At 39.0% G+C, this 25,416-nt stretch overlaps 1 protein-coding gene across 9 annotated transcripts in view; it reads left to right on the forward strand.

Annotated features, from left to right (window-relative positions):
• Positions 1-1,034: 1,034 nt before the first annotated feature.
• fryb (furry homolog b (Drosophila)) overlaps positions 1,035-25,416 on the forward strand; it is an 81,812-nt gene continuing 57,430 nt past the window's right edge. For 4 of the 9 annotated variants that reach the window (XM_047378825.1, XM_047378828.1, XM_047378830.1 and 1 more), the window contains exon 1: positions 18,869-19,574. In XM_047378825.1, the coding sequence (XP_047234781.1) occupies positions 19,328-19,574 (247 nt within the window). In that variant the 5' untranslated portion in view covers positions 18,869-19,327. Of the gene's footprint in view, positions 1,174-18,867; positions 19,575-24,219; positions 24,360-25,416 lie in introns of those variants that run through there. The other 5 variants (XM_047378834.1, XM_047378827.1, XM_047378829.1 and 2 more) reach the window with 5 other exon arrangements.

Raw genomic sequence — 25,416 nt, forward strand, 5'->3', positions numbered from 1 at the left:
GTGAATGCTGGTGGTTTTTCCTGAAGACTTTCTAACTAACATACATAACCTCCTCCTGCCCTCCTGGAACACTCTTGCTTGTCCACCCACAGCGATGTATTTATGTATTTGTTTGCTTTCATGGCAATTCTGTTTATTTTCTTCTGTATTTAAAGCAAATTGACTTTATGTTTCTGTCCTATAATCTTTAAGTGATAGTTTGCCTGCTGTTCTGCATTGTTCTGATTTTATTCATAAAATTGCCCCTCATTTTGTTTTGCACTGCTAGAACCATTGTTCTAGCAGTGCAAAACAAAAAGTTGTTTTGTTTTTTTATTTAAAGACATTTTTTTTTTATCTTTTCAGTTGATATTTATCTTGGCCATGTCAATTATTCAGATGCAGACACTCTCCTTGCAGCTGGCTCATTGCATATTTGCATTTGTGCAGCTACATTTTTCTCACAAATAACAGACACTTACATTTGATTCAAAATAAAGTGGAAACTGCGCTTACAATTGAAAAAAAAAAAAACTACTTTTATTTCGTATTTTTGTTGTTCTTTAATCTCAAAATGTGGCATTTGTATACCCTACTGATGAGAACAAATAAAAGAGAAATATTAATAAAATGATAATAAATATATGGGGTTTTACATGGAATTAAACATTTGTTTGACTGTTTAAAAAGAAGTTCAACAGACAAAGCTGAGACAATACAGGCCTAGCAGTAAAACACATTGGATATATTCGTACTGCATAACACTATCTAATTTTTAAAAAGTTCCCAAACTACTAAGTTCAGAAGAACATACTATATTAGTTGTCGTTGTGATTGCGCCTGTGTGGTAAATATTACCTACAGCTCCTTTATATGTGGCTGCACCTGCTGAGCACAGCATCCTCTCAGCAGGTGTCCTGCCCTTGGACCAAGCTGCGCCCTAGTGACACCTTGACGGATACGGCTGCTGACCAATGGGAATCGGATCTTGGCTCAGTCTCCATCTCCTAGGACTGTGATTGGTTGCTAGGGGCGGGACCTTGTCGACTCAAGCCTTGGTACTGTCAGTCGGGGCGGCACGACTACTGGAGGAGAGAGACGAGGAGAATTGATGAAAACAAGCCACCGAGCATCATAAACAAAGAACTCGTTCCAGGGGATGGCTCTGTAACTGCCCGCGTCGACGAAGAAAAGGTAAAATTTGATTTGAGGCTGAATTAAGGCTGTGTGTGGTGATGTTGACTACCGAGACAACACAAGACACGTCTAAGTCTAACGGGTGGGACTGTAACAGCAGGAGCGCTTTAGCAATCTAGTTAGCTGTAAGCTTAGCTGTTTATAGTGGTCTGTGCCAGTTATATGAACGAAAAAATGGCTGTTTGTTTAAAAAACGCGAACGAAGCTTTGTAACAAAAATAAGCCAAGCCAAATAATAAAATAAAAAAAAGGCCCGTTAGTTATAAGTATTATCTTCATAATGGCGCCGAACAAACGCTGCATGCTAGCCATAGGGTGCTTTTATGGTTTGATAATGTCAAAACCTAACATATGCAGGTCTCAGCTGGCTGCCTGGTACCGCGTCTGGGTCTGATGTCCGGAATGGGCTGTGGAATAAAAGAGTTCAAATTATAACGCAGATTCAGTGGCATGCATGATACATGATACATCAGGTATCCTTCCATCCATCTTTACGTCCTTCTGTGTTTTTGTCTTGTCTGTGTGATTGTACAGGTTTGATTTTTAAAGCCAGACAACTGCAGGAATATCTGCCATGAATATACTGGGAATTTTTGTACTTTACATTTTTGCACTTAAAAAATGGGTTAAATGGACTGAGAACTGGACGAGTATGGAAGTTTCACGTACGTCTTGGAGCTCTGCTATGTTCAGGAGTCAGACAGCTTTGATGTCTTAGGAGAAAAGTCAGTAAGTATACGAGCATGTATTATTTACATGCACTTCGCCTTCACCCAGATAACAGTCTGCTGTGCTATTGTGGGGACCTTCAATTCTTAACGTCTGGTATAATGATGTTTACATTTTGCCCTTTAAAAAAATACATTCCAAGGTAAATTACTACTTCTGGGTAACCGCATCCATTTGCTTCAGGGAGAATTTTTTTTATCACTTTACGTTTTAGGCCAACTTCACCTTTTTCCTAAGCCTCTCTTCCCTTACTCCTCATAACCCAGTCTTAACCCCCTCCTCATTTCTTCAGCTGTTTGAGACACCCAGTTAGCAGCAGCGCCCCAGTTAACGCCATTGTTCTGTGTCTGGGCATAGGCTTCGTGTAACGAGTCCTCCCAGACAACACAGAGTGCATCTGATGTTCACCAAAACGTTTCCATTTTTGTCCTCAAATAAAAGACCCTTCTCAGGGAATGTTGAATTGCTCCTCTTTTACATTGTCTTGCATTTTCCCCTGATGTCCTTGCAACCTTACATGCAGTTGTTTTAAATAAATTCATAAATACTTGTAAAAGTATGACCTGCAACCATTAGTCACTGGCAAAAGTAATGTTAAAGGCAGTTCAGTTAAAGTAAAAAACTTGAGATTTTTACTAGATTTTACAAACGTTACTTAAAATATATACTTCTCATATATATTTTCTTCTTTTGCCGTAGTGTTTTAAAATGAAAATACCAGGATAATATGCAGCCTGCATGTTCATTTATTTTTTGTCAAAAGACAGGTATTCATACCACTTGAACTTTTTCACATTTTGTGACATAATAGCCTCAACCGCAGTGTATTTTATTGTGATGTTATATGGTAGATCATTTCATTGTAGCAATGAATGTATGTTTAGGGTCATTGTCCTGCTGGAAAGTGAACCTCCACCCCAGTTTCTGCCCTGTGCTTAGCTCTATTTATTTTTCTATCTCCTCTGACCAGCTTCAGTTTATGTTGATGTCCAGAACTTGTAATGTTCCCAATTGTGCCATCCTCTTTTCATTTTCAGATGATGGTTTGAACAGAGCTCTGTAAGCTCTTAAAAGCTTGGGACATTGTCTTATAACCTAATCTTGTTTTAAACCTCTCCACAACTTTATCTCTGACCTGGCTGCTATGCTCCTTGTTCTCATGATGCTGTCTGTTCTCTAACAAACCTCTAACGTCTTCACAGAGCAGCTGGATTTATACTGAGATTAAATCACACACAGGTGGAATTTATTTTTTAATCAAGAGAGTTCTGAAAGCTATTTGTTGGACTTAATTATGTCAATAAAGACAGCTAAGTAAGTATACACACCTTTGTATTTGTAAAACCTTTTAAAAGCCATGTATGCTTTTCCCTACACTTTCCACTACTTTAATTGGTTTCTTAATCGTACATAAAAATACCAATAAAATAGGCAGGTGTTTGAGATTATAAGGTTACAAAATATAAAAACAAGTCAGTCTGTCAGTCATTTTCTACCGCTTCTTCCATAGTGGGTCACGGGGGAGCTGGTGCCTATCTCCAGCAGTCTATGGGCGAGAGGCGGGCTACACCCTGGACAGGTTGCCAGTCCATCGCAGGGCAACACACAAACAACCATGCACACACCTAAAGGCAATTTAGAGAGAGACCAGTTAACCTAACAGGCATGTCTTTGGACTGTGGGAGGAGTACCCGGTGAGAACCCACGCATGCACGGGGAGAACATGCAAACTCCCTTCAGAAAGACCCCCGGCCGGGAATCGAACCCAAGACCTTCTTGCAGCAAGGCAACAGTGCTACCAATTGCTCCACTATGCAGCCCCTTAAAACAGTTAAATCGCTATAAATGATTTTGCAAGGCACAGCAGCACCCATACATTCTTCATTATGACTTTTTTTTTTTTTAAGTCTGGGGATTTTCCTAATCCAGATAATCCGTAAAGTAAAGGTTTTAAACATCCCTGGCATTCCAGCTTCAAGACTTATTCTACTCCCTCAAACAAGGCCCCTTTTGATTAGTTTTCCACAGTGTCTGTTTTTGATCCCTATGGATGTTTTTTTTCCGGTCATGTGCATCCAGATACAGCTTTATTAGAATGTACCTTTTATTTGAGTTTCCAATATTTAGGTTTGTGCTTTCAGTGTAAAAGATAAAAAAGGGTTGCAGTTAGAGCTTAGTTTGTAAAAATCCGGTGCATTGTTCAACATTTTGATGCCCGCTATTTGAAACACAGTTCTGATTGCTCAGTTATGATTTTTTTCAAAACACTTATTCAAACCCCGTTGGGGAAGATAAGGAGTCATCTTTGTCTGCAACCTATAATGTTAGAGTTATGCCAGGTAAGGGCTCTTCAGACTGGCACTTATTTTCATGAGACAACAAAAACGACCTTATTAGGCATGATTCTACCATAATGTTAAGTGCACTTATCTCTAATAGGTGCTTGACTGTAGTTGAGTCATAAACAAATGGAAACAGGGGCCTTTTTTTTAGGTATGACTTGTGACATTATTTAGTGCAGCGTGAAGATGGAACTGACCTTAATGTACACAAGCTGTTTTTGACCTCCAGCTCGCTCAGCTGGGGTACCTTCCTCAGCTGCTGAACTATCCATCCTTCGTCGCTGCCATTGTTTCCTTAGATACCACTCAGCACCTCACTCCCACAGACTTACATAACCCGGTGTTTTTGTCAGATATACACACCAGTACATGCATGTACAGCAGATTAGTCAGCACCACTCCCGTTGACTATGGGACCATCACTTACTTCCACAAACACACATTTATAGACACTCACACATTCCTTACCATCCCTGTCCCTGTTTGGCTTTTCCTCGGGTGTTGCTATAGTTAGAGCAGTATAATCTTTTTCTTATTTTTTTATAATATGCCAAACCTAGCTTGATTGTTTTGATTTTAGTCTGGAATGTATTTATTTTACTCAAGCTTTTGGTGTATTTGCTTGAAGACTTCACATAATTGTTTTTGGGGAGTGTTGTTTTTGTCCCTGTAAGGTTTGACATTGCTCTCAGACTGTTTGGTGATATACAGGTCCTTCTCAAAATATTAGCATATTGTGATAAAGTTAATTATTTTCCATAATGTCATGATGAAAATTTAACATTCATATATTTTAGATTCATTGCACACTAACCGAAATATTTCAGGTCTTTTATTGTCTTAATACGGATGATTTTGGCATACAGCTCATGAAAACCCAAAATTCCTATCTCACAAAATTAGCATATTTCATCCGACCAATAAAAGAAAAGTGTTTTTAATACAAAAAACGTCAACCTTCAAATAATCATGTACAGTTATGCACTCAATACTTGGTCGGGAATCCTTTTGCAGAAATTACTGCTTCAATGCGGCGTGGCATGGAGGCAATCAGCCTGTGGCACTACTGAGGTCTTATGGAGGCCCAGGATGCTTCGATAGCGGCCTTTAGCTCATCCAGAGTGTTGGGTCTTGAGTCTCTCAACGTTCTCTTCACAATATCCCACAGATTCTCTATGGGGTTCAGGTCAGGAGAGTTGGCAGGCCAATTGAGCACAGTGATACCATGGTCAGTAAACCATTTACCAGTGGTTTTGGCACTGTGAGCAGGTGCCAGGTCGTGCTGAAAAATGAAATCTTCATCTCCATAAAGCTTTTCAGCAGATGGAAGCATGAAGTGCTCCAAAATCTCCTGATAGCTAGCTGCATTGACCCTGCCCTTGATAAAACACAGTGGACCAACACCAGCAGCTGACACGGCACCCCGGACCATCACTGACTGTGGGTACTTGACACTGGACTTCTGGCATTTTGGCATTTCCTTCTCCCCAGTCTTCCTCCAGACTCTGGCACCTTGATTTCCGAATGACATGCAGAATTTGCTTTCATCCGAAAAAAGTACTTTGGACCACTGAGCAACAGTCCGGTGCTGCTTCTCTGTAGCCCAGGTCTGGGGAATGCGGCACCTGTAGCCCATTTCCTGCACACACCTGTGCACGGTGGCTCTGGATGTTTCTACTCCAGACTCAGTCCACTGCTTCCGCAGGTCCTCCAAGGTCTGGAATCGGCCCTTCTCCACAATCTTTCTCAGGGTCCGGTCACCTCTTCTCGTTGTGCAGCGTTTTCTGCCACACTTTTTCCTTCCCACAGACTTCCCACTGAGGTGCCTTGATACAGCACTCTGGGAACAGCCTATTCGTACAGAAATTTCTTTCTGTGTCTTACCCTCTTGCTTGAGGGTGTCAATAGTGGCCTCCTGGACAGCAGTCAGGTCGGCAGTCTTACCCATGATTGGGGTTTTGAATAATGAACCAGGCTGGGAGTTTTAAAGGCCCCAGGAATCTTTTGCAGGTGTTTAGAGTTAACTCGTTGATTCAGATGATTAGGTTCATAGCTCGTTTAGAGACCCTTTTAATGATATGCTAATTTTGTGAGATAGGAATTTTGGGTTTTCATGAGCTGTATGCCAAAATCATCCGTATTAAGACAATAAAAGACCTGAAATATTTCAGTTAGTGTGCAATGAATCTAAAATATATGAATGTTAAATTTTCATCATGACATTATGGAAAATAATGAACTTTATCACAATATGCTAATATTTTGAGAAGGACCAGTATTAGTCAGCTCAGACTCCAGAGATATTATCGCATAACAGATCTCTTCATATAAAGGCTGATGGGCATACTGTAATGTGTTTACAGGTTCATTAGACTTGGTAATTGGTTTGTTGGAGTATAAAGTCCAGTTATTAAGTGTTATTTCTGAATTTAACAGGATTTATCTATGCAGTATAGCCAGGCATTCTTTATTCTATGACAGACAGGAATAGTGCAGAGCTTTGACAAGGATGGAGGAGTATGTGACTTGTTTTCATCTTGTCCAGGTATAGATCATTATGGATTAGGACAACATGCTTGAGTATGGAAAAAATTGTGTATTTAAAACAATGAAAGTTTGATTTTCTACAAATAAATTGCTCAAATATTATAAAGAGTATGCCTGTCACTCAGATTGTATAAAAAAAGATTATCATAGTCACTGTATGTTACATTTTAGATTCATAAATCCAAAATCAAGCAAAATGCAGTCTGCACTAGAGCAGATTAGTGATTACATTGATATCGCCATAAAAAGTCCCATTGGGTTCTCTGTGATTTACAAACATCAGGATAAGCAAATGTTGAACATGTAGCTGTTTTGCTTTTTAGAGCTATTTTTCTCATGTATTGTCTTATTTGATCTGTGCAAGCTACAACACTCAATAACAACAGTGTTCTAATAGGGGAAACAAATTGGCCCGGTGTATGCTATTTTAGTAAAATAGCAAACATGTTAACCACACTATGTATCTATTTATGGGTTTACAGTATATGGTTGTACCTAGGAATGTAGCATTTAAAATCAAGAACTACTGTGAGATATTGAAACAGAAGATGTGTACAAATTACGTGCAAAAACATGTTTGAACAAAAACAAAACTGAAAGTCTAAAATTTCAACAATGTAGTTGCATTCAATGAGCTCAAGGGGGCACCACTGTAGAGCCAGTGAGTTGGTTAAATCAGTATAGGAAAGAAAAAGGGACAAGGATAACACTGAACAGTCGCTATTAAAGCCTACACTACTAACAGCAAAGATAGTGGTAGAACCTACTTAAAAATACTCTAGTTAGTACATTGAGAAACTTTGTAAAAGTCCCAAATACTGTCAGTTCAGTTTAGTCTAATATTCCAGCCTGTGGTAGCCTGAGTGATTTACTCATTTTCATACAAAGATCTATTTGAACATTTTTACCAGTGTGTTTTACACTGCTGTATTCTTTTATTAGGTTCCCAGGCATATCTGAACACTGTGACTAAAAAACAATTTAGAAGGTTGTTGCCTTAAAACATTCCAAACACAAAATAAAGTCCAAAATAAACTGAGTTATACACTCATGCCCACATGTTGTCAATAGTGCAATGCCAGTACAAACAGCCACGAATACCAAACAAGTAACAGTTACCTGTTTACCTGTTATATAATATGTTATGTTACACAGTAGAGAATAATACATAACAGAAATGCACAAGTGCATCTATAACAACTTAAAATAACACAGCACTTTGTTCAGTTTTATGGGGTTTACATTTCACATGAACCGTCTTGGCAAGATAGAAGTGACAGACCAACAGACACTGAAGGCATCAGAACTATGAATTAACACATGTGGAATTATACACTGAACAAAAAAGTGTGAAACAACTGAAAATATGTCTTATATTCTAGGTTCTTCAAAGTAGCCACCTTTTGCTTTGATTACTGCTCTGCACACTCTTGGCATTCTGTTGATGAGCTTCAAGAGGTAGTCACCTAAAATGGTTTTCACTTCACAGGTGTGTCCTGTCAGGTTTATTAATAAGTGGGATTTCAAGCCTTATAAATGGGGTTGGGACCATCAGTTGTATTGTGCAGGAGGTGGATACAGTACACAGCTGATAGTCCTACTGAATAGATTGTTAGAATTTGTATTATGGCAAGAAAAAAGCAGCTAAGTAAAGAGAAACGAGTGGCCATCATTACTTTAAGAAATGAAGGTCAGTCAGTCCAAACAATTGGGAAAACTTTGAAAGTGTCCCCAAGTGCAGTCGCAAAAACCATTAAGCACTACAAAGAAACTGGCTCACATGAGGACCCACCCCAGGAAAGGAAGACCAAGAGTCATCTCTGCTGCGGACGATAAGTTCATCCGAGTCACCAGCCTCAGAAATCACAGGTTAACAGCAGCTCAGATTAGAGAACAGGTCAATGCCACACAGAGTTCTAGCAGCAGACACATCTCTAGAACAACTGTTAAGAGGAGACTGTGAATCAGGCCTTCATGGTAAAATCGCTGCTAGGAAACCACTGCTGAGGACAGGAAACAAGCAGAAGAGACTTGTTTGGGCTAAAGAACACAAGGAATGGACATTAGACCAGTGGAAATCTGTGCTTTGGTCTGATGAGTCCAAGTTTGAGATCTTTCGTTCCAACCACTGTGTCTTTGTGCGGCGCAGAAGAGGTGAACGGATGGACTCTACATGCCTGGTTCCCACCGTGAAGCATGGAGGAGGAGGTGTGAGGGTGTGGGGGTGCTTTGCTGGTGATACAGTTGGGGATTTATTCAAAATTGAAGGCATACTGAACCAGCATGGCTATCACAACATCTTGCAGCGGCATGCTATTCCATCCGGTTTGCGTTTAGTTGGACCATCATTTATTTTTCAACAGGACAATGACCCCAAACACACCTCCAGGCTGTGTAAGGGCTATTTGACCAAGAAGGACACTGATGGGGTGCTGCGCCAAATGACCTGGCCTCCACAGTCACCGGACCTGAACCCAATTAAGATGGTTTGGGGTGAGCTGAACCGCAGAGTGAAGGCAAAAGGGCCAACAAGTGCTAAGCATCTCTGGGAACTCCTTCAAGACTGTTGGAAAACCATTTCAGGTGACTACCTCTTGAAGCTCATCAACAGAATGCCAAGAGTCCGCAGAACAGTAATCAAAGCAAAAGGTGGCTACTTTGAAGAACCTAGAATATAAGACATATTTTCAGTTGTTTCACACTTTTTTGTTCAGTATATAATTCCACATGTGTTAATTCATAGTTTTGATGCCTTCAGTGTGAAGCTACAATATTCATAGTCATAAAAATAAAGAAAACTCTTTGAATGAGAAGGTGTGTCCAAACGTTTGGTCTGTACTGTATATCAATGTCCTGCTGGTGGCCGGACCATTGTGTTAGCTTGACTCTTCTGCAGGGTTTTTTCCGGGATTGCCTTGTATTTAGCGCCATCCATCTTCTCCATCATTTTTTCCTATCCCTGCTCAAGAAAACATCCTCGCAGCATGATACTGCCACCACCATGTTTCAACATTGGGTATAATGAACACAGGGTATCCTCTGACCAGAGCATGGCTTGTGGAAAACTTCAAGCCAGCCTTCTTATTGCTTTCTAATATTCAACAATGGCTTTTTTTTTTTGCTTCTTTTCCTTAATGGCCATAGTTGTGGATTGTACAACTAGCAGTTATCATGTCAACAGATTATCCCTCCTGAGCTGTTGGTTTTTCCATTCTCCATAATTACCATGGACCTATTGGCTGCTTCTTGGATAATGCTAGGTGGTCTGCCATATCTTGGCAGGATTACAGTTGTGCTATACTCTTCTCAGAAGATGGATTGAACAGTGGTCAATGAGATGTTTAAGGCTTCGGTTGTTGTTTAGTAGCCTAATTCTGCTTTAAACATCTCCATAACTTTATCCCTGGACTATTTTTTTTGGTCTTCATTAAGCATTTTTTTCACTAATGTTGCCTAAAAAACCGGAGGCCTTACCAAAACAGCAGTAATTACACAGAGATTGAATTACACCAGTGTAGACTGTATTTGGTAGTGACTTTAAAAGCAACGTTTGTGCTGGATTTTAATCTAAGGCCAATTAAAAATGCAAATTATAATTTTCAATTTTATGTGTATAACATTTTGAAAAACAAAAATCTTTTATTTTATTTTATTTAGATTTGATGGATGTAGGTACTTTTGCAGAACACTATACTTTTATTATATAGCAGCCTAGAATTGAACTTTTTATAAACTTTGCTAATACTTTTGTCAGCACATAACTCTAGGCATTCTTCATAACAGATGTTTTCTCATGATTGTGTAGCCTCATAATAAATCTCAGGAAACGCATTGGGGAAAAAAAAAGTGTGGTTGGATATAAACCTGAACCGGTTCTTAGAAAATGACTGAATCTCGGGGTGAGGCAGTGTTATCACTGGTTTTGTCTTTCAACCCAGTAAACCATGAGCTGGAGCCTTGCTTCAGTACATAAGTCTAAAGTAAACGTGTTTATCCCCTCCGCTCTCCTGTTAGACCGGCTGGCTGAGCATCCCGGAGCGGTCTGAGAAACGGTTAGTATAACAACATATTTGAGTGGCAGGAGAAAGAAAAAGTGAAGGTCTAAGTGGTTCCAGTTTAAATAGTAATAGGAATCAGAATCAGAATCAGAATCAGAAAAGCTTTATTGCCAAGTACGTTTTTGGACATACAAGGAATTTGTTTTGGCGTAGTCGGTGCAATACAGTACAAATTAAACAGTATAAACATATCTACAATATAATATAAATATATGTGCACAGTTTTAAGTGAGTGAGGAAATATGATGATTGGAGGAGATGGATGAATGGGTGAATAATCTTTTGCTTTCATAGATAGTAATAGAAGAAGAAGCAATTTCAACAAACCAAGACATGATTTATATAATTTAAAAGCTAAATGATAGTGACCAAACAAACTTGTAAAGTAATTAGGGAAGTATGTAAAAATGAGGAAATACAGCATGCAAAAGTTATTTTAATGATTAAAAAGAGACACCAGAAAGTGATCGAGGCACATTCCTTGTCGCTTCATTTGGCTGAGACCATGTCCGTCTGGGAGAGGAAGTAGTTTTATATTTCAGACTATATGTAAGATGGGTTGGCACCACTTTGTCTCTCTTTTTTTAGCTTAGGCACCACTGCTCCTCCATCAGGGGGACAGTGATTTATGCTGGGATATTAAAGAAAAGAACAGGGAGAAACCACCAGACATGGGGACGTAATGACTGATTACATTAAGAAAACATTACATTACCAAACAAAGCAGGGTGTTGCAGCAGGAGGTCAACTATTGTTAAGATAGTGTTGTGTGGCCAGAATCTCAGGCTAAATACAAGCTTTTGTTCTGTGGTTTTGTGTTTTTCAGTTTGTATGTGTTAGTTGGTCTTGGTAAACCAAAGTGTTTCTGTACAGTGGGTAAAGGGTAGCACTTAGGTGACAATTTATGCCCTGGGTTATTTATGTTCAAAGTCAGCTTAACAATCTAGAAAAAAGGGAAATGTAGTTTAATGGATAGATAAGAATGAATACAATGTCTATTTGAATTACAAAAAGGTTTAAATAATGTGAACCGACAAACCTAAGCCTGTAGACTGCTTAAGATGTGTATTCCGAAAGTTTATTGCTGTCAGCATTTTATCAACTATTGTCTCATTTTAAAAGATAAAAGTTAGAAAACATGTTTGCATCACAAAGTGTAAATGGCTCCTGGGGACTAGGGAACAGGTTTGCTTGTGCATATGAAGAAGTAGATTGTCAGTCTTTGATCTGTGAGTCTAAACATAACCAACTGATCAGGTCCAGCACACATTAGGACAGAAAACCTGAGGAGCTTCTCAAGGAGCATGAGTGGTGTCTGTTGTCACATACCAGCTGTCATGGAACAAGGCCCTGTCAAAAAACATGATGTTTTCTACAAACCGTTGTTTAAAATGTACAGTAAACACAAACTGATTAAATAAAGTACACTATATTTGTCTACTATATCTGTCTACTTTTACAAGTACATGAAGTCTGATGACATCCTATTCTTAATCTATGAAGTCAGGTTTGTTGATGGACCCGCTGTTGCCAGCAACAGCAACTTTAACTATTCTGTAATTCTTCCATAAGGTTTAGGAGTGTGTTCATAGTTAGATGAGAAAACCAGAACTGCAGCGCCAAAGGTGTTCAAGATGGTTGAGGTCAGGACTCTGTGTAGGCCAGTCAAGTTTCTCAACACCAAGTTTTTTACACCTGCAGCCATGGAAGTGATTGTACCACCAGAATTCATTGACTTGTTGGTGTGACCCAATACTTTTGGAAATATAGCGTATATCCAAAACAAACCTTTTCAACTGCTCAGTCCCCCTCCCTATACTTAATCTGCGTTTCTGTAGTTTATGCAGCATTTGAGAGTAAGTGTGTCTCAGCACTTTGTTAGTATACTGCTTTAATTCCCCTCTTCCAATGTCTTGATTTAGCCCGGCTCCACTCTACTTAGCCCGCTTTGCAAGCTTTTCCTTTACTGTTTTTTCCGTACCTGTACCTATTTTTTTCGACCCTGCACCTGATTAGGTACAACCGGGGCTGAGTCGGGGCTACATGTGATGTGAACAGACTGTTGTTCACTGATTGGGACCAGGAGAAATTAGAAGGATTTCACTGAAATGGTGCATGGAAAAGTTAATAAGATTCAAGAGCGACTATTAACAATATTAAATACCACCATGGCTGGAACTAGTCAAATCAAAATGTAATTTTACTATTTACAGTTCATAGACCATGCCTGAAGGCTGAAATAAATAAAAAAGGGCACATAAACTTTCTGAATTACATGCAGACGGGATGCTGTATTTAATAATGTCCTAAACCAGCTGATCACACATAAAATCAGCTGTTCAGACGCACAAACATTTCCCCCAAAACACACAACAATACCACCATGAAACAGCATTTCCAGAAATGCTTTTTCACTTTAAGAATGTGGCTACATTATTTGACCCATAAGTAAAATTAGTAATCAATCATCCTATTTGCATTTGCATTTTCTTCTTCACGACTGCACATTTTATGCCATAATCAAAAAGAAAACAAAGCGGACATTGCTTTTTCATTTTCGTGGTCTGCCCGCAAAGTACTGCCCAGAACTCGAAAACGAAAAAGTATTCCGAGCGGCGGGCGCAGAAGAGTGACGTCAGCAGCCGCTGTTCCTGAGCTCCCTGCTGACCGAGCTACCCATCTTGTTCGGTAGGGGGCGCTGTGCACATCTGCATTGCATTATATTGCAAACGTGCCGAGAAATTGATTGAATTGCAGCAGGGCCGAGCTCAATTTGTGGCAGTGGCAGGCAGAACTGGCAGTTCCGGTGGCCGCCACGGCCTGCCACCGTAGCTGCCACCGGAACTGCCACAGCCTGCGGCAGGGTTGCAGGGGATTCCGCGAGGATGCCAGAAGGTGCCAGACCGGCCGTAAAAGTTTGCCAATGCAGTTGCCGCTGTTTTTGTGGAAGCTAATGCTGATTATCGGCAAACGGGATGTCATTGTTGTTATAGCCTGTTACCTTTAAATAATGATTTCATTATTGATTATTATTTAATGAGCAGCTTTAGACCCATAACATAAGGTGATTGTATTTACTTGACATGGAAAATAAATAGCACTATGTGTATGTGTGACGTGTTGAAAGGATGACAAAGATTTATTGCACAAACAGCCGGTTTATTATAGAGCACGAGCGGCTATTCTGAATTGTCACTCACAGAAAATTATAAATAAATGCTTAAAAACACGCTGGATGTCCCATGCCATAAGGATGCCACCGGAACTGCCAGTTCTGCCTACCACTACCACAAATTGAGCTCGGCCCTGCTGCAATTCAATCAATTTCTCGGCACGTTTGCATTGTAATGCAATGCAGATGTGCACAGCGCCCCCTACCGAACAAGACGGGTAGCTCAGTGCATATTTTGAAAAATAAATCTCAAATGTCTTTCATTTAAATTAAGTGTTGTAGCTCATATTATACAGATTTTTTTCAAATTGCCGTTGTAGATGCTGATGGCTGTGAGCAGGAAGGATCTCCTGTAGCAGTCTGTCTTACAGCAGATCTGAAGAAGACTCTGAGTGAAAACACTCTGTTGTTGTACAACAGTCATGAAGTCATGAAGAGGATGCTCAGGGTTCTCCATAATGTTCTTCATTTTATGAGGAATCCTTTCCACAATGATCTCCAGAGGTTCCAGAGAAGTCCCCAGAACAGAGCCAGCCTTCTTTATTAGCTTGTTGAGCTTTTTTAAGTACCTGGCTCTGATGCTGCTACCCCAACAGATGATGGCAGAAGAGATCATACTCTCCACAACAGACTTATAGAAGAGATGCAGCATCTTGCTGCAAACACTGAAGGTCCTAAGCTTCCTCAAGAAGTACAGTCTGTTCTGTCCCTTGTAGATGGCTTCACAGTTGCATCTTTACTTCAGTCTGTTGTCCAGGTGAACACCGAGGCATTATATTCCTCCACCACCTCCACTTCTCCCATGATGGAAATAGTGTTTGACCAATTCCTGTTTTTCTTAAAATCTACAATCATCTCCTTTGTTGTATTCAAGTTCAATATGAAATAATGTTTCCACACCATGCCACAAAGCAGTCCACCAGCTCCCTGTACTCAGCTTCTTGTCCATCTCTGATCCACCCCACGACTGCAGAATTATCCGAGTATTTCTGCAGATGACAGGAGTCTGTCTTGTACTGGAAGTCTGAGGTGTACAGAGTGAAAAGAAATGGTGAGAGTACACTCAGTTCCATTCAATTCAGTTTTATTTATATAACACCAATATACAACACATCATCTCAAGGTACTTTACAAAGTCAATTTAATTGAATCATACAGTCCCCTGCGGCGCTTCTGTGCTGCTGACTACCTTGCATAGAACTAGTATTTTCAATCTCACATAAGACAGGTAGTCAGGTAGTCTTTGGTCTAGGAGATTGTTAAGGCCTCCACTTGAATCTTCTGGCGTTATGACAATGTAAATCAGGTTGAATTGTGTTAAATGGTCTAGAGAAATCAAAGAACATGATCCTTACAGTGATGCTGGCTTTGTCCAGATGGCAGTGGGTTTGTTAAAGAAAATGTATGATGGCATCTTCAGCTCCAACTCCACAGCAATAAGCAAACTGAATGGGGTCCTGATAGTTTATTACTTGCTTACTCACATGGAGTCTTTCTAGGACTTTCATGATGTGGGATGTCTAGGCAACAGGTCTATCGTCATGGAGGACTGATGGGTGAGGTTTTTTTGTCTTGGAACAAGAGGTCTTCCACAACATTGGAACCTTCTTCGGGGCCAGGCTAAGGTTGAAGAGGTACTGCAGAACCCGACAGAGCTTAAAGTAAGTACCTAACAACAATAAACATAAGGAAATGAATTCAAAATGAAAGACCTTGCGAACATAGTAAACAGCAAAGAAATCAAAATATACAAAAGAAAATCAAAACCCAACACCTCAAGATCATGATAGAACATAAGATTTTCTTGCTTCTGAGGAATGTAGTTCACCCTTTTTAAGATAGTGTTATTTGAAACATACACTGTGAGATTGAGGCCTATTTTCTCCCTCTTGATGTGTCATTTGTTGATTTATTGTTAAAGGTGTTGCTGTAGGAATACTTTCTTTACAAAATTGTGGAGTGTATGTGCGTGTCTTAGCAGTGGAGTGAATGATGCCTCAGTTTAGACAGGAAAAGCAGTATTTCACCAAAAACTTCACAAAACTGGGTTTTATATAAATAGTAAAAGATATTCCATAGCTGAAACATTTGGTGGTAACTCAATGTCTTGTGACATTTTTAAAGTTTAAATGGTATTTCTATCTAAAAGTAAGGGGAAGTAGTAAGCAAAAGGTGTATAAGTGATTTGAGAGCTGGCCCTATTAATTTCTTTGGGAAGAAATTGTGTTATTGAGGTTAAATCGTTTCAATAGAGTTAACAATAAGCAGCATTCATCACTGTTCCGTCCTGAAAAAGCTTAATGTAAGATTGTGTAAGTACTTTGAGTCAGAAAAACTTCAGCCGCTGAAGGATCTCATAAGTGTAAATGCGTTATAGTCATCTCTTTAAGCTTTTTTTCTTTTTCTCTGCCTTAGGAAATTTTGTCTATTTTTCTCATGCAAACATTTCTGATGCAAAGGGTAAATGCAGTAACTGCAAAGAATGTCAGAATTGTGCTTCTATGAAATCTTCAGAACCAAGTCAAATAGACCCATTATTTTGCATAAAACAGTGCACACCAGCAGCGTCTGGTCGGCGGCTGATGCTCCAAGGCAGTGATCCTTTTTGAAACTGTACTAATTAGGACCGTCGAGCCTACTGATATACCCACTTAGCTCAGTGAACCTAACGTATCCAACCATTTTTAAACCTTAACAGTCAGATCTGATTGGTTCTATTGAGCAAATTCCTGCCCCATCTACTTTGCAAAAGATATAAAAAAGTTTCCTCCAAATTGCTAAATATTTTTTATTTTATTTTTTTCAATAAGCTTTGTGTACCATAAAATAAAATGTAACCATAGGTTTTTACTTTAAAGTCAAAAATGCAAAGCCCACTTCCAACATGACAAAAACAAATAAAATGAAGCCCTTAATATTGATGTACTGAAAAATAAAACAGAGATAAAGTCAAATAGATGAGGTTGAACTGGAAATAAACAAAAATAAGCCTTGATTTTTTTCATGAGTGCATCTCCAAAGAAAAAAGAATTATGTTACACAACTACTTAAAGTGTTGTACTGGTGAAAGTAATATTTCCACATTGCTTACAAATGACTTATATTTATCGACAGTATGTATTACTTGCGAGTTTGTTTGGTTTCAATGTGATTTATCTAGATATTCAAGATATCTACCCAATTAAATGTGAAATTAAAATTATTTTGTCACCCTCACCAAGTCTGCAGAATAACACTCAGGCGCACCATTATTCAACGTGGTTTCAAATGTTTCCATTTATACTTAGTCAGGGGAAAATGTAGCAGATAGACCTGGTGCCTGACTTTATAGAGTGTAAAGTTCATTAACTTTACCAAAACATAAAGAGGCTTGTATGGTGTAACCAACTGTGTCATGTATTTGGGGCTTTTTTGTTTTTTTTAACAATATCTTTTTATTGTGGCCATTGACATTAAATACAATAAATAGGCCCATTGGTCTGGTTGTAAATAACAAAATAAGGATTATAAAAAATACTGACTTTTATTCATTTATCTTCGCTGATGAAGTATCAACATTCCTGACATGTGTTTACAATTAGTGGCATGCACATCCTATTGCCAAATTGCAGACAGTTTCAACTTACTTTGCTGGCTGTTCATATAATGGATACACGTTTTGTTGTCATTTCATCCACACATGAGGTCTTGGTTGAGGCACTCAGTGGAACCGATGCCATGACAATGGTGGCATAAACAACAGGAAGTCACCCCAGGGTAGATGCCTCCTGTGAGACATTAACTAACCGACCCTCCAGAGAAAACAGAAGTGAAATGCATTATGCGCAAATGTGCTTTGAAGAGAACCTGAGAAGGAAAACCGATTTTAGTTAATAGAGCTGTCTTTTAGACACTCACTCATCACTGGTTTGTTTATCAAAATTTGTTTTGAAAAATGTTGAGGGCGGCTATAGTGAGTTAAATTTGCCTGATTACAGTTTTACACGACCACTTGTATTTAGTCCGACACAGTGAAACACTACATTACACGTCCTGTACGAAGTTGGAAAGATAAGCAACACAATGGTGGTTTGCATTTTGAGGGTCTGGGTTAATTTCTGCTGCCTATTTAAGGTTATCCAGGAAGTTTTGCCATCATTGTTTTTACGTGTATTTTTTTTGTTATAACAATGTTGTGTTTTTCAGCAAGCAGCAGTCAAGTTATGAAAAACAGCTTCTGTTTACGTTTGTCGTGCTGCACCGTTATTGCACAGACAGTATGTTTTAATTTTTATCTTTTAAACACATACATCATACAAGCATATTTAGCAAACTGTCATGGGAATTTTGAATGTGTCGAGAATCCTTCGTGTTTGTGCTGCTTTTGTTTTAACACCGTGAATGGGTGTGTCTGAGTAATCCTACACCATTAGCATGTTGAGTTTAATGTAACTGGTTTAACAGCCTCAACCAGTGAGTACAGGGACTCTGGTTTTTAAACACACCCACATGCCCAGAGCAAATGTATGCTTATCTGTCATCCTTTGCTCCCACAGTTGAAACAGAATGAAAGTAGAGTCAGAAAATGTGTTTAAGAAAAATTCCACAGCAAAAATATTTTTCCTCCTTGCTAAAAAAAAAATATACAATGAGCAGAAGGAGGTAGCTGTGAAATGAAGGAGGGGGTAAAACCCTCTGTGAGAGGAAGAAGGAAAAGAAGAGCCACCCAAACTTTCTAAACCACCCAATCAAGTTGTGCTCTTGGAACTGGATCCCTCCCATGCTCACCACCTGAGAGCAAAGAAACACAGCTGTGCCTTAGAGAATCAAAAGACTGAGGAAGGACGACAGAAGGAATCAAAGAGCCAACGAGAGTAAAAACTAGGTCTGTGAAGGCAGTCAAACATCTTGGAAAAATAAAAATTGCTTCTGAAACAAGTGAGCTATGAAGGAGCTTTTAGGGTTTCAAACAAGAATGTAGAAGAGCAACTCTAGCGAGAAGAATCTGAATTCCCGGGAGATCTCTGTATCTGTAACAACAAGACCATGAGCTCACTGTCGCTGGATTGCTGGATTGAATCGACATAAAGAGAAGATACCATAAGAATAATCTGGACACCAAAATGTTGACAAAAAGAAAAGAAGGCTATGACGACAGATTTTTGAACTGCTTCCCTTTTTAAAATGTTTCAAGGTTTTGCTTTTGTTGTAGGATGTTGAACCATGTAGCGTCTGTTTGCCAGCTCTGATTAGGGCATCATTTTGAATATTGACTTCTGGGTGTGGATTGTTCTCCAGCACCTAGTGTTGCTGACAATACAGACATGTCTGTGAAGGATGAGAGATGCACTATCAGCCTTAACGCTGAAAGCGCTGCTTCCTATCCCGGTGACCGCCACTCTCCGAAGGAAGGTTCAGACCAGGTGGCTCCCAACCAGAACCAAAGCCAGGATAGGATTGTCATGGATCGAATTGCCTCTCTGTCACTGGACACATTTGACCCCAGCGCCTTCACTGGGAGATTTTCAAAGATCCAGTCTAGATCCAGAAAGAGGACAAGGATCTTAGCAGGTAGGTGAAGACATGCTGTGATGGGTTTGCTTTTGTTCATTGCCAGAGAATCCATATTCAAACATTAATGTTTGAATATGGATTCTTATTTATGTAGAGGGTGTTTTTTGAGGCAGGAAACCTTAGAAAAATTGGCTCAACTTACTATTAAAATAGTGATCCCAAACTCGCTAAATGGAATAGGAGTATGGAGTTTTTTCTCGGTAAAGAATGTGAAGAAGTCACTGATCTATTGCTACCTGTTCAGACCCTCTATGTCTCTACATGTCTGTTGTTAGAAAGTCTTTGTTGTGGCTTTTGTATGCTCTTTGAAAATTGATACCATTTTTGTTTTGGTTAAACAGCCTACTATTACTTCACCAATCTTCAGATGTAGAAGCAGTATTGTTCTGTGGGCTACACCAATGGCTGTCCACTGCTATGTAGTCTCATGTTCAAACAGCTCCAACGTTTATACACGTAAATGTCGTTTTTACTAGATCCAGCAAATATTAGTAAAAAGATAACATTGAAGAGAGCTGAAATGCCTCCTTCAAGTACAGGATTGCTTTGCTTTTACATACGCCACATGAGGTGTCATTCATTACACTTGTGACACACATGTTGTCTTTGAATATTATTGTATACCAATGCCTGAACTTGTAACCGTTTAGCATTAGCATGATTTGTTTACCTGTGTAACTTTGTCTTTGTCCTTTTCTCATTCAAAAAGCTACAGCAGTATCACAGTAGCATCAGAACCAGAAAAAGATATTTCACACATTTTCCTTTTCTAAGCTGATCAGTTAACTTTTCTGCAATACCATTTATTAAAGAAAGAAATGAAGAATACAAGAGTGTAAAGCCAAGTGCCTTTTTTTACAGTAAACCTGTAATATTAAAAACCACCATTTCATTGAGATTTCTAGGAACAAGTCTTGTGGATGTTAGTTGAAGATAATTAAGAATATTAGTGTAAGTGGAGCAAAGAGGTATCGAAGTAATTTTGCTCCCCTGGTGGGAATTAACCAAGCTTCAAAAGAAGAGCAAAAATGTGGCATACAGTTAAAAGTAGAAGGGGAAATTTGGGATGAAGCCATTTCTGTGCAGCAGAGCACCACCTGCACAAACACTTCTTTCAGAAAGGAATTAGCTGCGTCTTCCAAATAATTGAGCGGGAAGGTTAAAAAGGTCAAATTCTCAAGACAAGAATTGCTGTGAAACTGAATATTGTTGGGTTTCTCCACTGAGGTAGTTTGGACCCCTGAGGCTTTGATGTGAAGGAGGCAAATATGCCTGGCATGAAAACGTCTCTCACTCAGACATTCCTTAGAACAGTGACCTATTGGATCAACCCAGCTGTGTTAGGGGGACACTATTGTGTGAACCCTGAACCTCAAACACTCCCTCTAGGGTTGTGGTTAGCTATTTATTCTCACACTATTGTGATGTTTCAGTAAATATGCCTGTTAACTAGTAAAAGACCACATATGGATAACAGGGGGTACATTTTCGTTAATATTTATCCAGGAGTGAATCTAGATCCAATTCTTTCTGTATGAATATAAGTACACATGAGTGCATGTGTGTTGGCCTGTTTGTTCGGAGGAATTACATTCCTGCAGCTGGCATGCCCAGGCCTCTGCTCAGAATGTGAGGAATCCCATGAGCTTCACAAGAGTGTGTGCATTTTTTATTGTTGGATTTTTATTTCTAACCCAAATGTTGGTGTAGTTGTTACTAGCTAAGTGCAAAGTTTGGCAATTAATTTGAATATATTTTCCTATCTTGGGTTACCCTGGGTGAACTCCAAGAAGTTCCCATTTGCATTTTTCTCTGTCCGTTCAAACTTTGGCCACATCCGGAACAGAAAATTATTTGCATCTTAATTTGAAAATTTCTTTTCCTTACCTTTTAGGATACGAAAACTCTGCGACACATGGAGTTTTTCTTCTTGCTCAAAATAATATTTTTTTATATGTTAATTTTATAATAAATAATGCTTTCTACATATCCCCTCATTTAACTGAGCAATGTCATCTTGAGTGTGAGAAATAGGGGAAGAGAAATGTAATCTCTTATATAAACTCTGTGGTTAGCACTGATGCCTCACAGCTAGAACAAATGAGGCCTTTTTGTGTGGAGTTTTGCTGATTCATATGTTTTCTCTACTCTGACTTTTTCACACTGCCTAAAAACATGCATATCAGGTTAACTAGTCACTCTAAATCACCTTAAATGATCAGTGTGAGCATGTGTGTTCATGGTTGTTTGTCCTATTTGTCTTCATATTGGCCCTGTGATGGACTACCAATCTGTCCAAGCTGCACCTGTCTCTTATCTATTGAATGTTGGAAAAGGATAAAGCTCGCCTGTGACCCACAACAGGATTAAGTGGGTATAGAAAATAGATGGATGGACATAGATGAGAGAGTACAGTTTAGTATAACAATCTCTGAGTATAGCTGGTGCAAGAGTTACACCATCATCGCCACAATATCTCAATGTGATTTGCTGATAGTATTTTCTCCATGACTGTAGCAGAGTAAACATAATTTCCAGACCAGCTTTAGTTTGCAGAGTTTTTCTGCTGTATCTCTGCTCCTTTGAGATCAGGCTTTAATTGTCTCTTAATGTAAATCAGGCCATCCTGTGCTCCATAACTCTCCTGTGAGCAGCAGCTTTCAAGACACTCTATCATTTATCATTCTCCTGTTCCCGTACTCGCATACCTTCTCTCCTCCCTCCCTTCACCGTTTACATGTCCTGTGGTACTTCTGCAGGTCATCTGAGGAATTACGTGATGACTTTAATAATACACCCCTTATGCCTTAAGCCATAGCATGATTACTGTACGTTTCTGGTTAGACTTGGTACTGTCTACAAGAGTAAAACTTTTAGTATGTTTTTTGTTTAACTGAACAATTGTGCATTCACTCTCTTAATGATCTTATGGTAACTAAGCTGTAGCTGTATTGTTGGAGAATATAGTATCTCACAAAAGTGAGTACACCACACACTTTCTTGTAAATAGGGCAAATGAAAAGGAGACATTGTACAGCTTGTGTAAATTTGCTGCCCCCTCCAAATAACTCAACAAACAGCCTTTAATGTCTAAACTGCTGGCAAAAAACTGAAAAAAAAATGTCCTATCTTCAGTGTTGTCCCATAAAATGATATACCATAATATCTACAAAAATGTGAGGGGTGTGCTCACTTTTGTATACTTTTAATAATATAATTTAATTTTGAGCTTCCAATCTTTTTTCGTCATGGTAAAACATGGTGGATTTGGAAATCTCAAAGTTAAGATCAGGGTCCACATTCACTAGGGAGTAAACAAGAAGACTACCATCTACAATTTCTAATGCAAACTGTGCTAATTGCTTCTATGAGAATGTAATGACAGTTTAAATGTCAATTGTGTAATAATTTTGTTTTAAAATATTAGTTAAACCCAACTCTTATGCACATGGGTTTATGTATGCTTTTCTCCTTATTGAGCACTCATAAAGGATAAAGCATACTGTAAATGCTGCTTTTTTATCTTATATAAAAAAGCAGCAGTATTAGAAATCAGTATTGGAAAGTCAAAGTGTCACAAAAAACAGAGTTCAGAAATTGCTCAAAAAAGCTCTATTTAAAAAGAACCAGATTATTTATTCTCAATCTCAAATTTTGTTTAGGTATGATTCTTTTCGTTGACTTTCATTATTTTTGATAAAAGCAATGAGTATTACTGCGGAAACCATTAAACCTTCCCTATGAACCTCCCAAAGAAATGATCCTACCTAAAATGACTTAATTAAGTTGCTGAGTTATTTTTCATATTTCATGTAGGTCTTAAAGTGAAATCATAACAGCCTTAAAAGTGTTTGACTTATGGAAACTTGCAGAAACCAAGATTATAAATCTCTCTTCAGCTAATCTTGACATGTTTACACCCTTTTTACTGGACTTTATTTAAATTAATTTAATTTAATAAAACAAAATTTGAGAGAGAGAGATTATCTTAACATTAAACGCTGTATATATTACTGGAGAAAGTAAATATATAATATAAGAGGACATCCAGTTGCAGTTTGTAAGTGATGTTAGTCTGAGTGATGGCATAAAGCTGTTGTTACTGGCTATTGGCAGATTCAGCCTGTCTGTCCCTGTTTCCCTTGGCTCTCATTGACTTACAAGGCTCACAGCATACTTATACAGCACAGTGTGGAAAACTGGCATTACATTATTGTTTTTAGACTGAATCATCTTCATCACTCATTAGTTTTCTCATTCCTAATATCCCTGCCATTTTGATGCTCACTCCCATTCAGTGATATGTGCTCTATGTTGTCCTCTTACTACCTCTCTCTCACCCTCATTCTTTCTCTCCCTCCTCTAAGAAGATTGGCCGCTTACGTCTCCCAACATCTGTGTATCAGTGTCCTGAGAGAGCAAATCAGAGAGGGGATGGGGTTGTTAGCTAGCAATATAGCAACACAGAGCTCAGGCAGGGCTGACATACACTCTTTTGCTCGTGCGCAAACACACTCAAAGCAGCAGACAGCTGCAACATCCGCATCGCTCACTTCCCACCTGCATCGTCCTCACTCTCTCTCCTTGCCTCTTCACTCCATCAACCCTCTCCTCCTCTTCCTCTCATTCGCTCCCGTCCTCAGTGCCTAATTCTGCCGTCCTGTTCCCCCGCTGCTGTCTGACACCGTGGCGACCCAGCCTCCGCAGCCATGGCGACCAGCCAGCAAGATTTGGGGTTCTTTGACATCAGCATCAAATCTCTGCTCAAGTCTTTCGGAGGTAGTGAGTACAGCTAACAGATGACAGTTGTTGTTGCCGTTATGCAGGACAAATGCCTGACACAGCAGGGATAGACTTATGAGCTGTCAGTGCATCCTGCAGTTTACAGACTGCTTTGTTTTCGTGAAAGACAGAAGAACTGGCAGCTAATCTACCCTTGACAATATTTGGCAATGTTATGTAATAGAGGAACATTCTGACATTCTGTTTAGGAAAAATAACGGCTTCAGAGATGGAGAGTACCTTATTCCTCAGCTGTTTAAATTTAAATTTCCCATCATATGTTCAGCCCAGCAAAGAGGATCTTTTTGGCTTTATTATAATCTTTGTTCCTGGCTGAAGGTAGCCTGGAAATACATAGCAGATTTGTATCTTAACATGCAGTTTTGGTACGTCAACCCTAGGTTTTGTGCTACTTGCATTCTGAGAATCACATTCAAGTTTCCTTGTTCTTGTTTACTAAACAGAACTGATCTCTCTCTGAGACAGTCAGAAAGGAGCACCCAGCAGCATTTTCCATCAGTTTCTATTGGACACAGTGTTCCTCAGCATCAGCAACAGTGGGTTCATGAATCTGAACGATCACAATAAGCAGAAAACATCTCTGTCTTATTGCCCCAATAGGAGTCATTGCCACAACGCTTGCAGTTTGTCATCACTGTGACTTTAGGTGTTGTCTTGTTGATGTTGAGGATACAGGGATTAAACAGTGCTGGGGTGAATTTTGGAAATTGATCCTAGAATGCTGCCAGTTTTTTTTTTTTTTTTGTTATTATAACATTTCCCAGATGTAAATAGATTTTATGAGAATGTTTTGCTCATTTCATCTGGATAGCAAATAGCAAGTTAGGTTAACTGTCTGAGGCTTATAAGCTAATTTTGAGATGTGAAAGCCAGATCTATGCATCTTTCTTCTTTTGTTTTTTTTAGATCTGACCAACCAATTATAATTTGTACCTATTTTGATGTTTTTTTCCTTAAAACTGTAACACATAAGAGATAAATAATGTACTATATGTATTTTGATGAAGGTAGTTTTTTTCTTTGCTCCATACAGAAA

This window comes from Girardinichthys multiradiatus, chromosome 11 (assembly GCF_021462225.1).
Source record: "Girardinichthys multiradiatus isolate DD_20200921_A chromosome 11, DD_fGirMul_XY1, whole genome shotgun sequence".
Taxonomy (NCBI): domain Eukaryota; kingdom Metazoa; phylum Chordata; class Actinopteri; order Cyprinodontiformes; family Goodeidae; genus Girardinichthys; species Girardinichthys multiradiatus.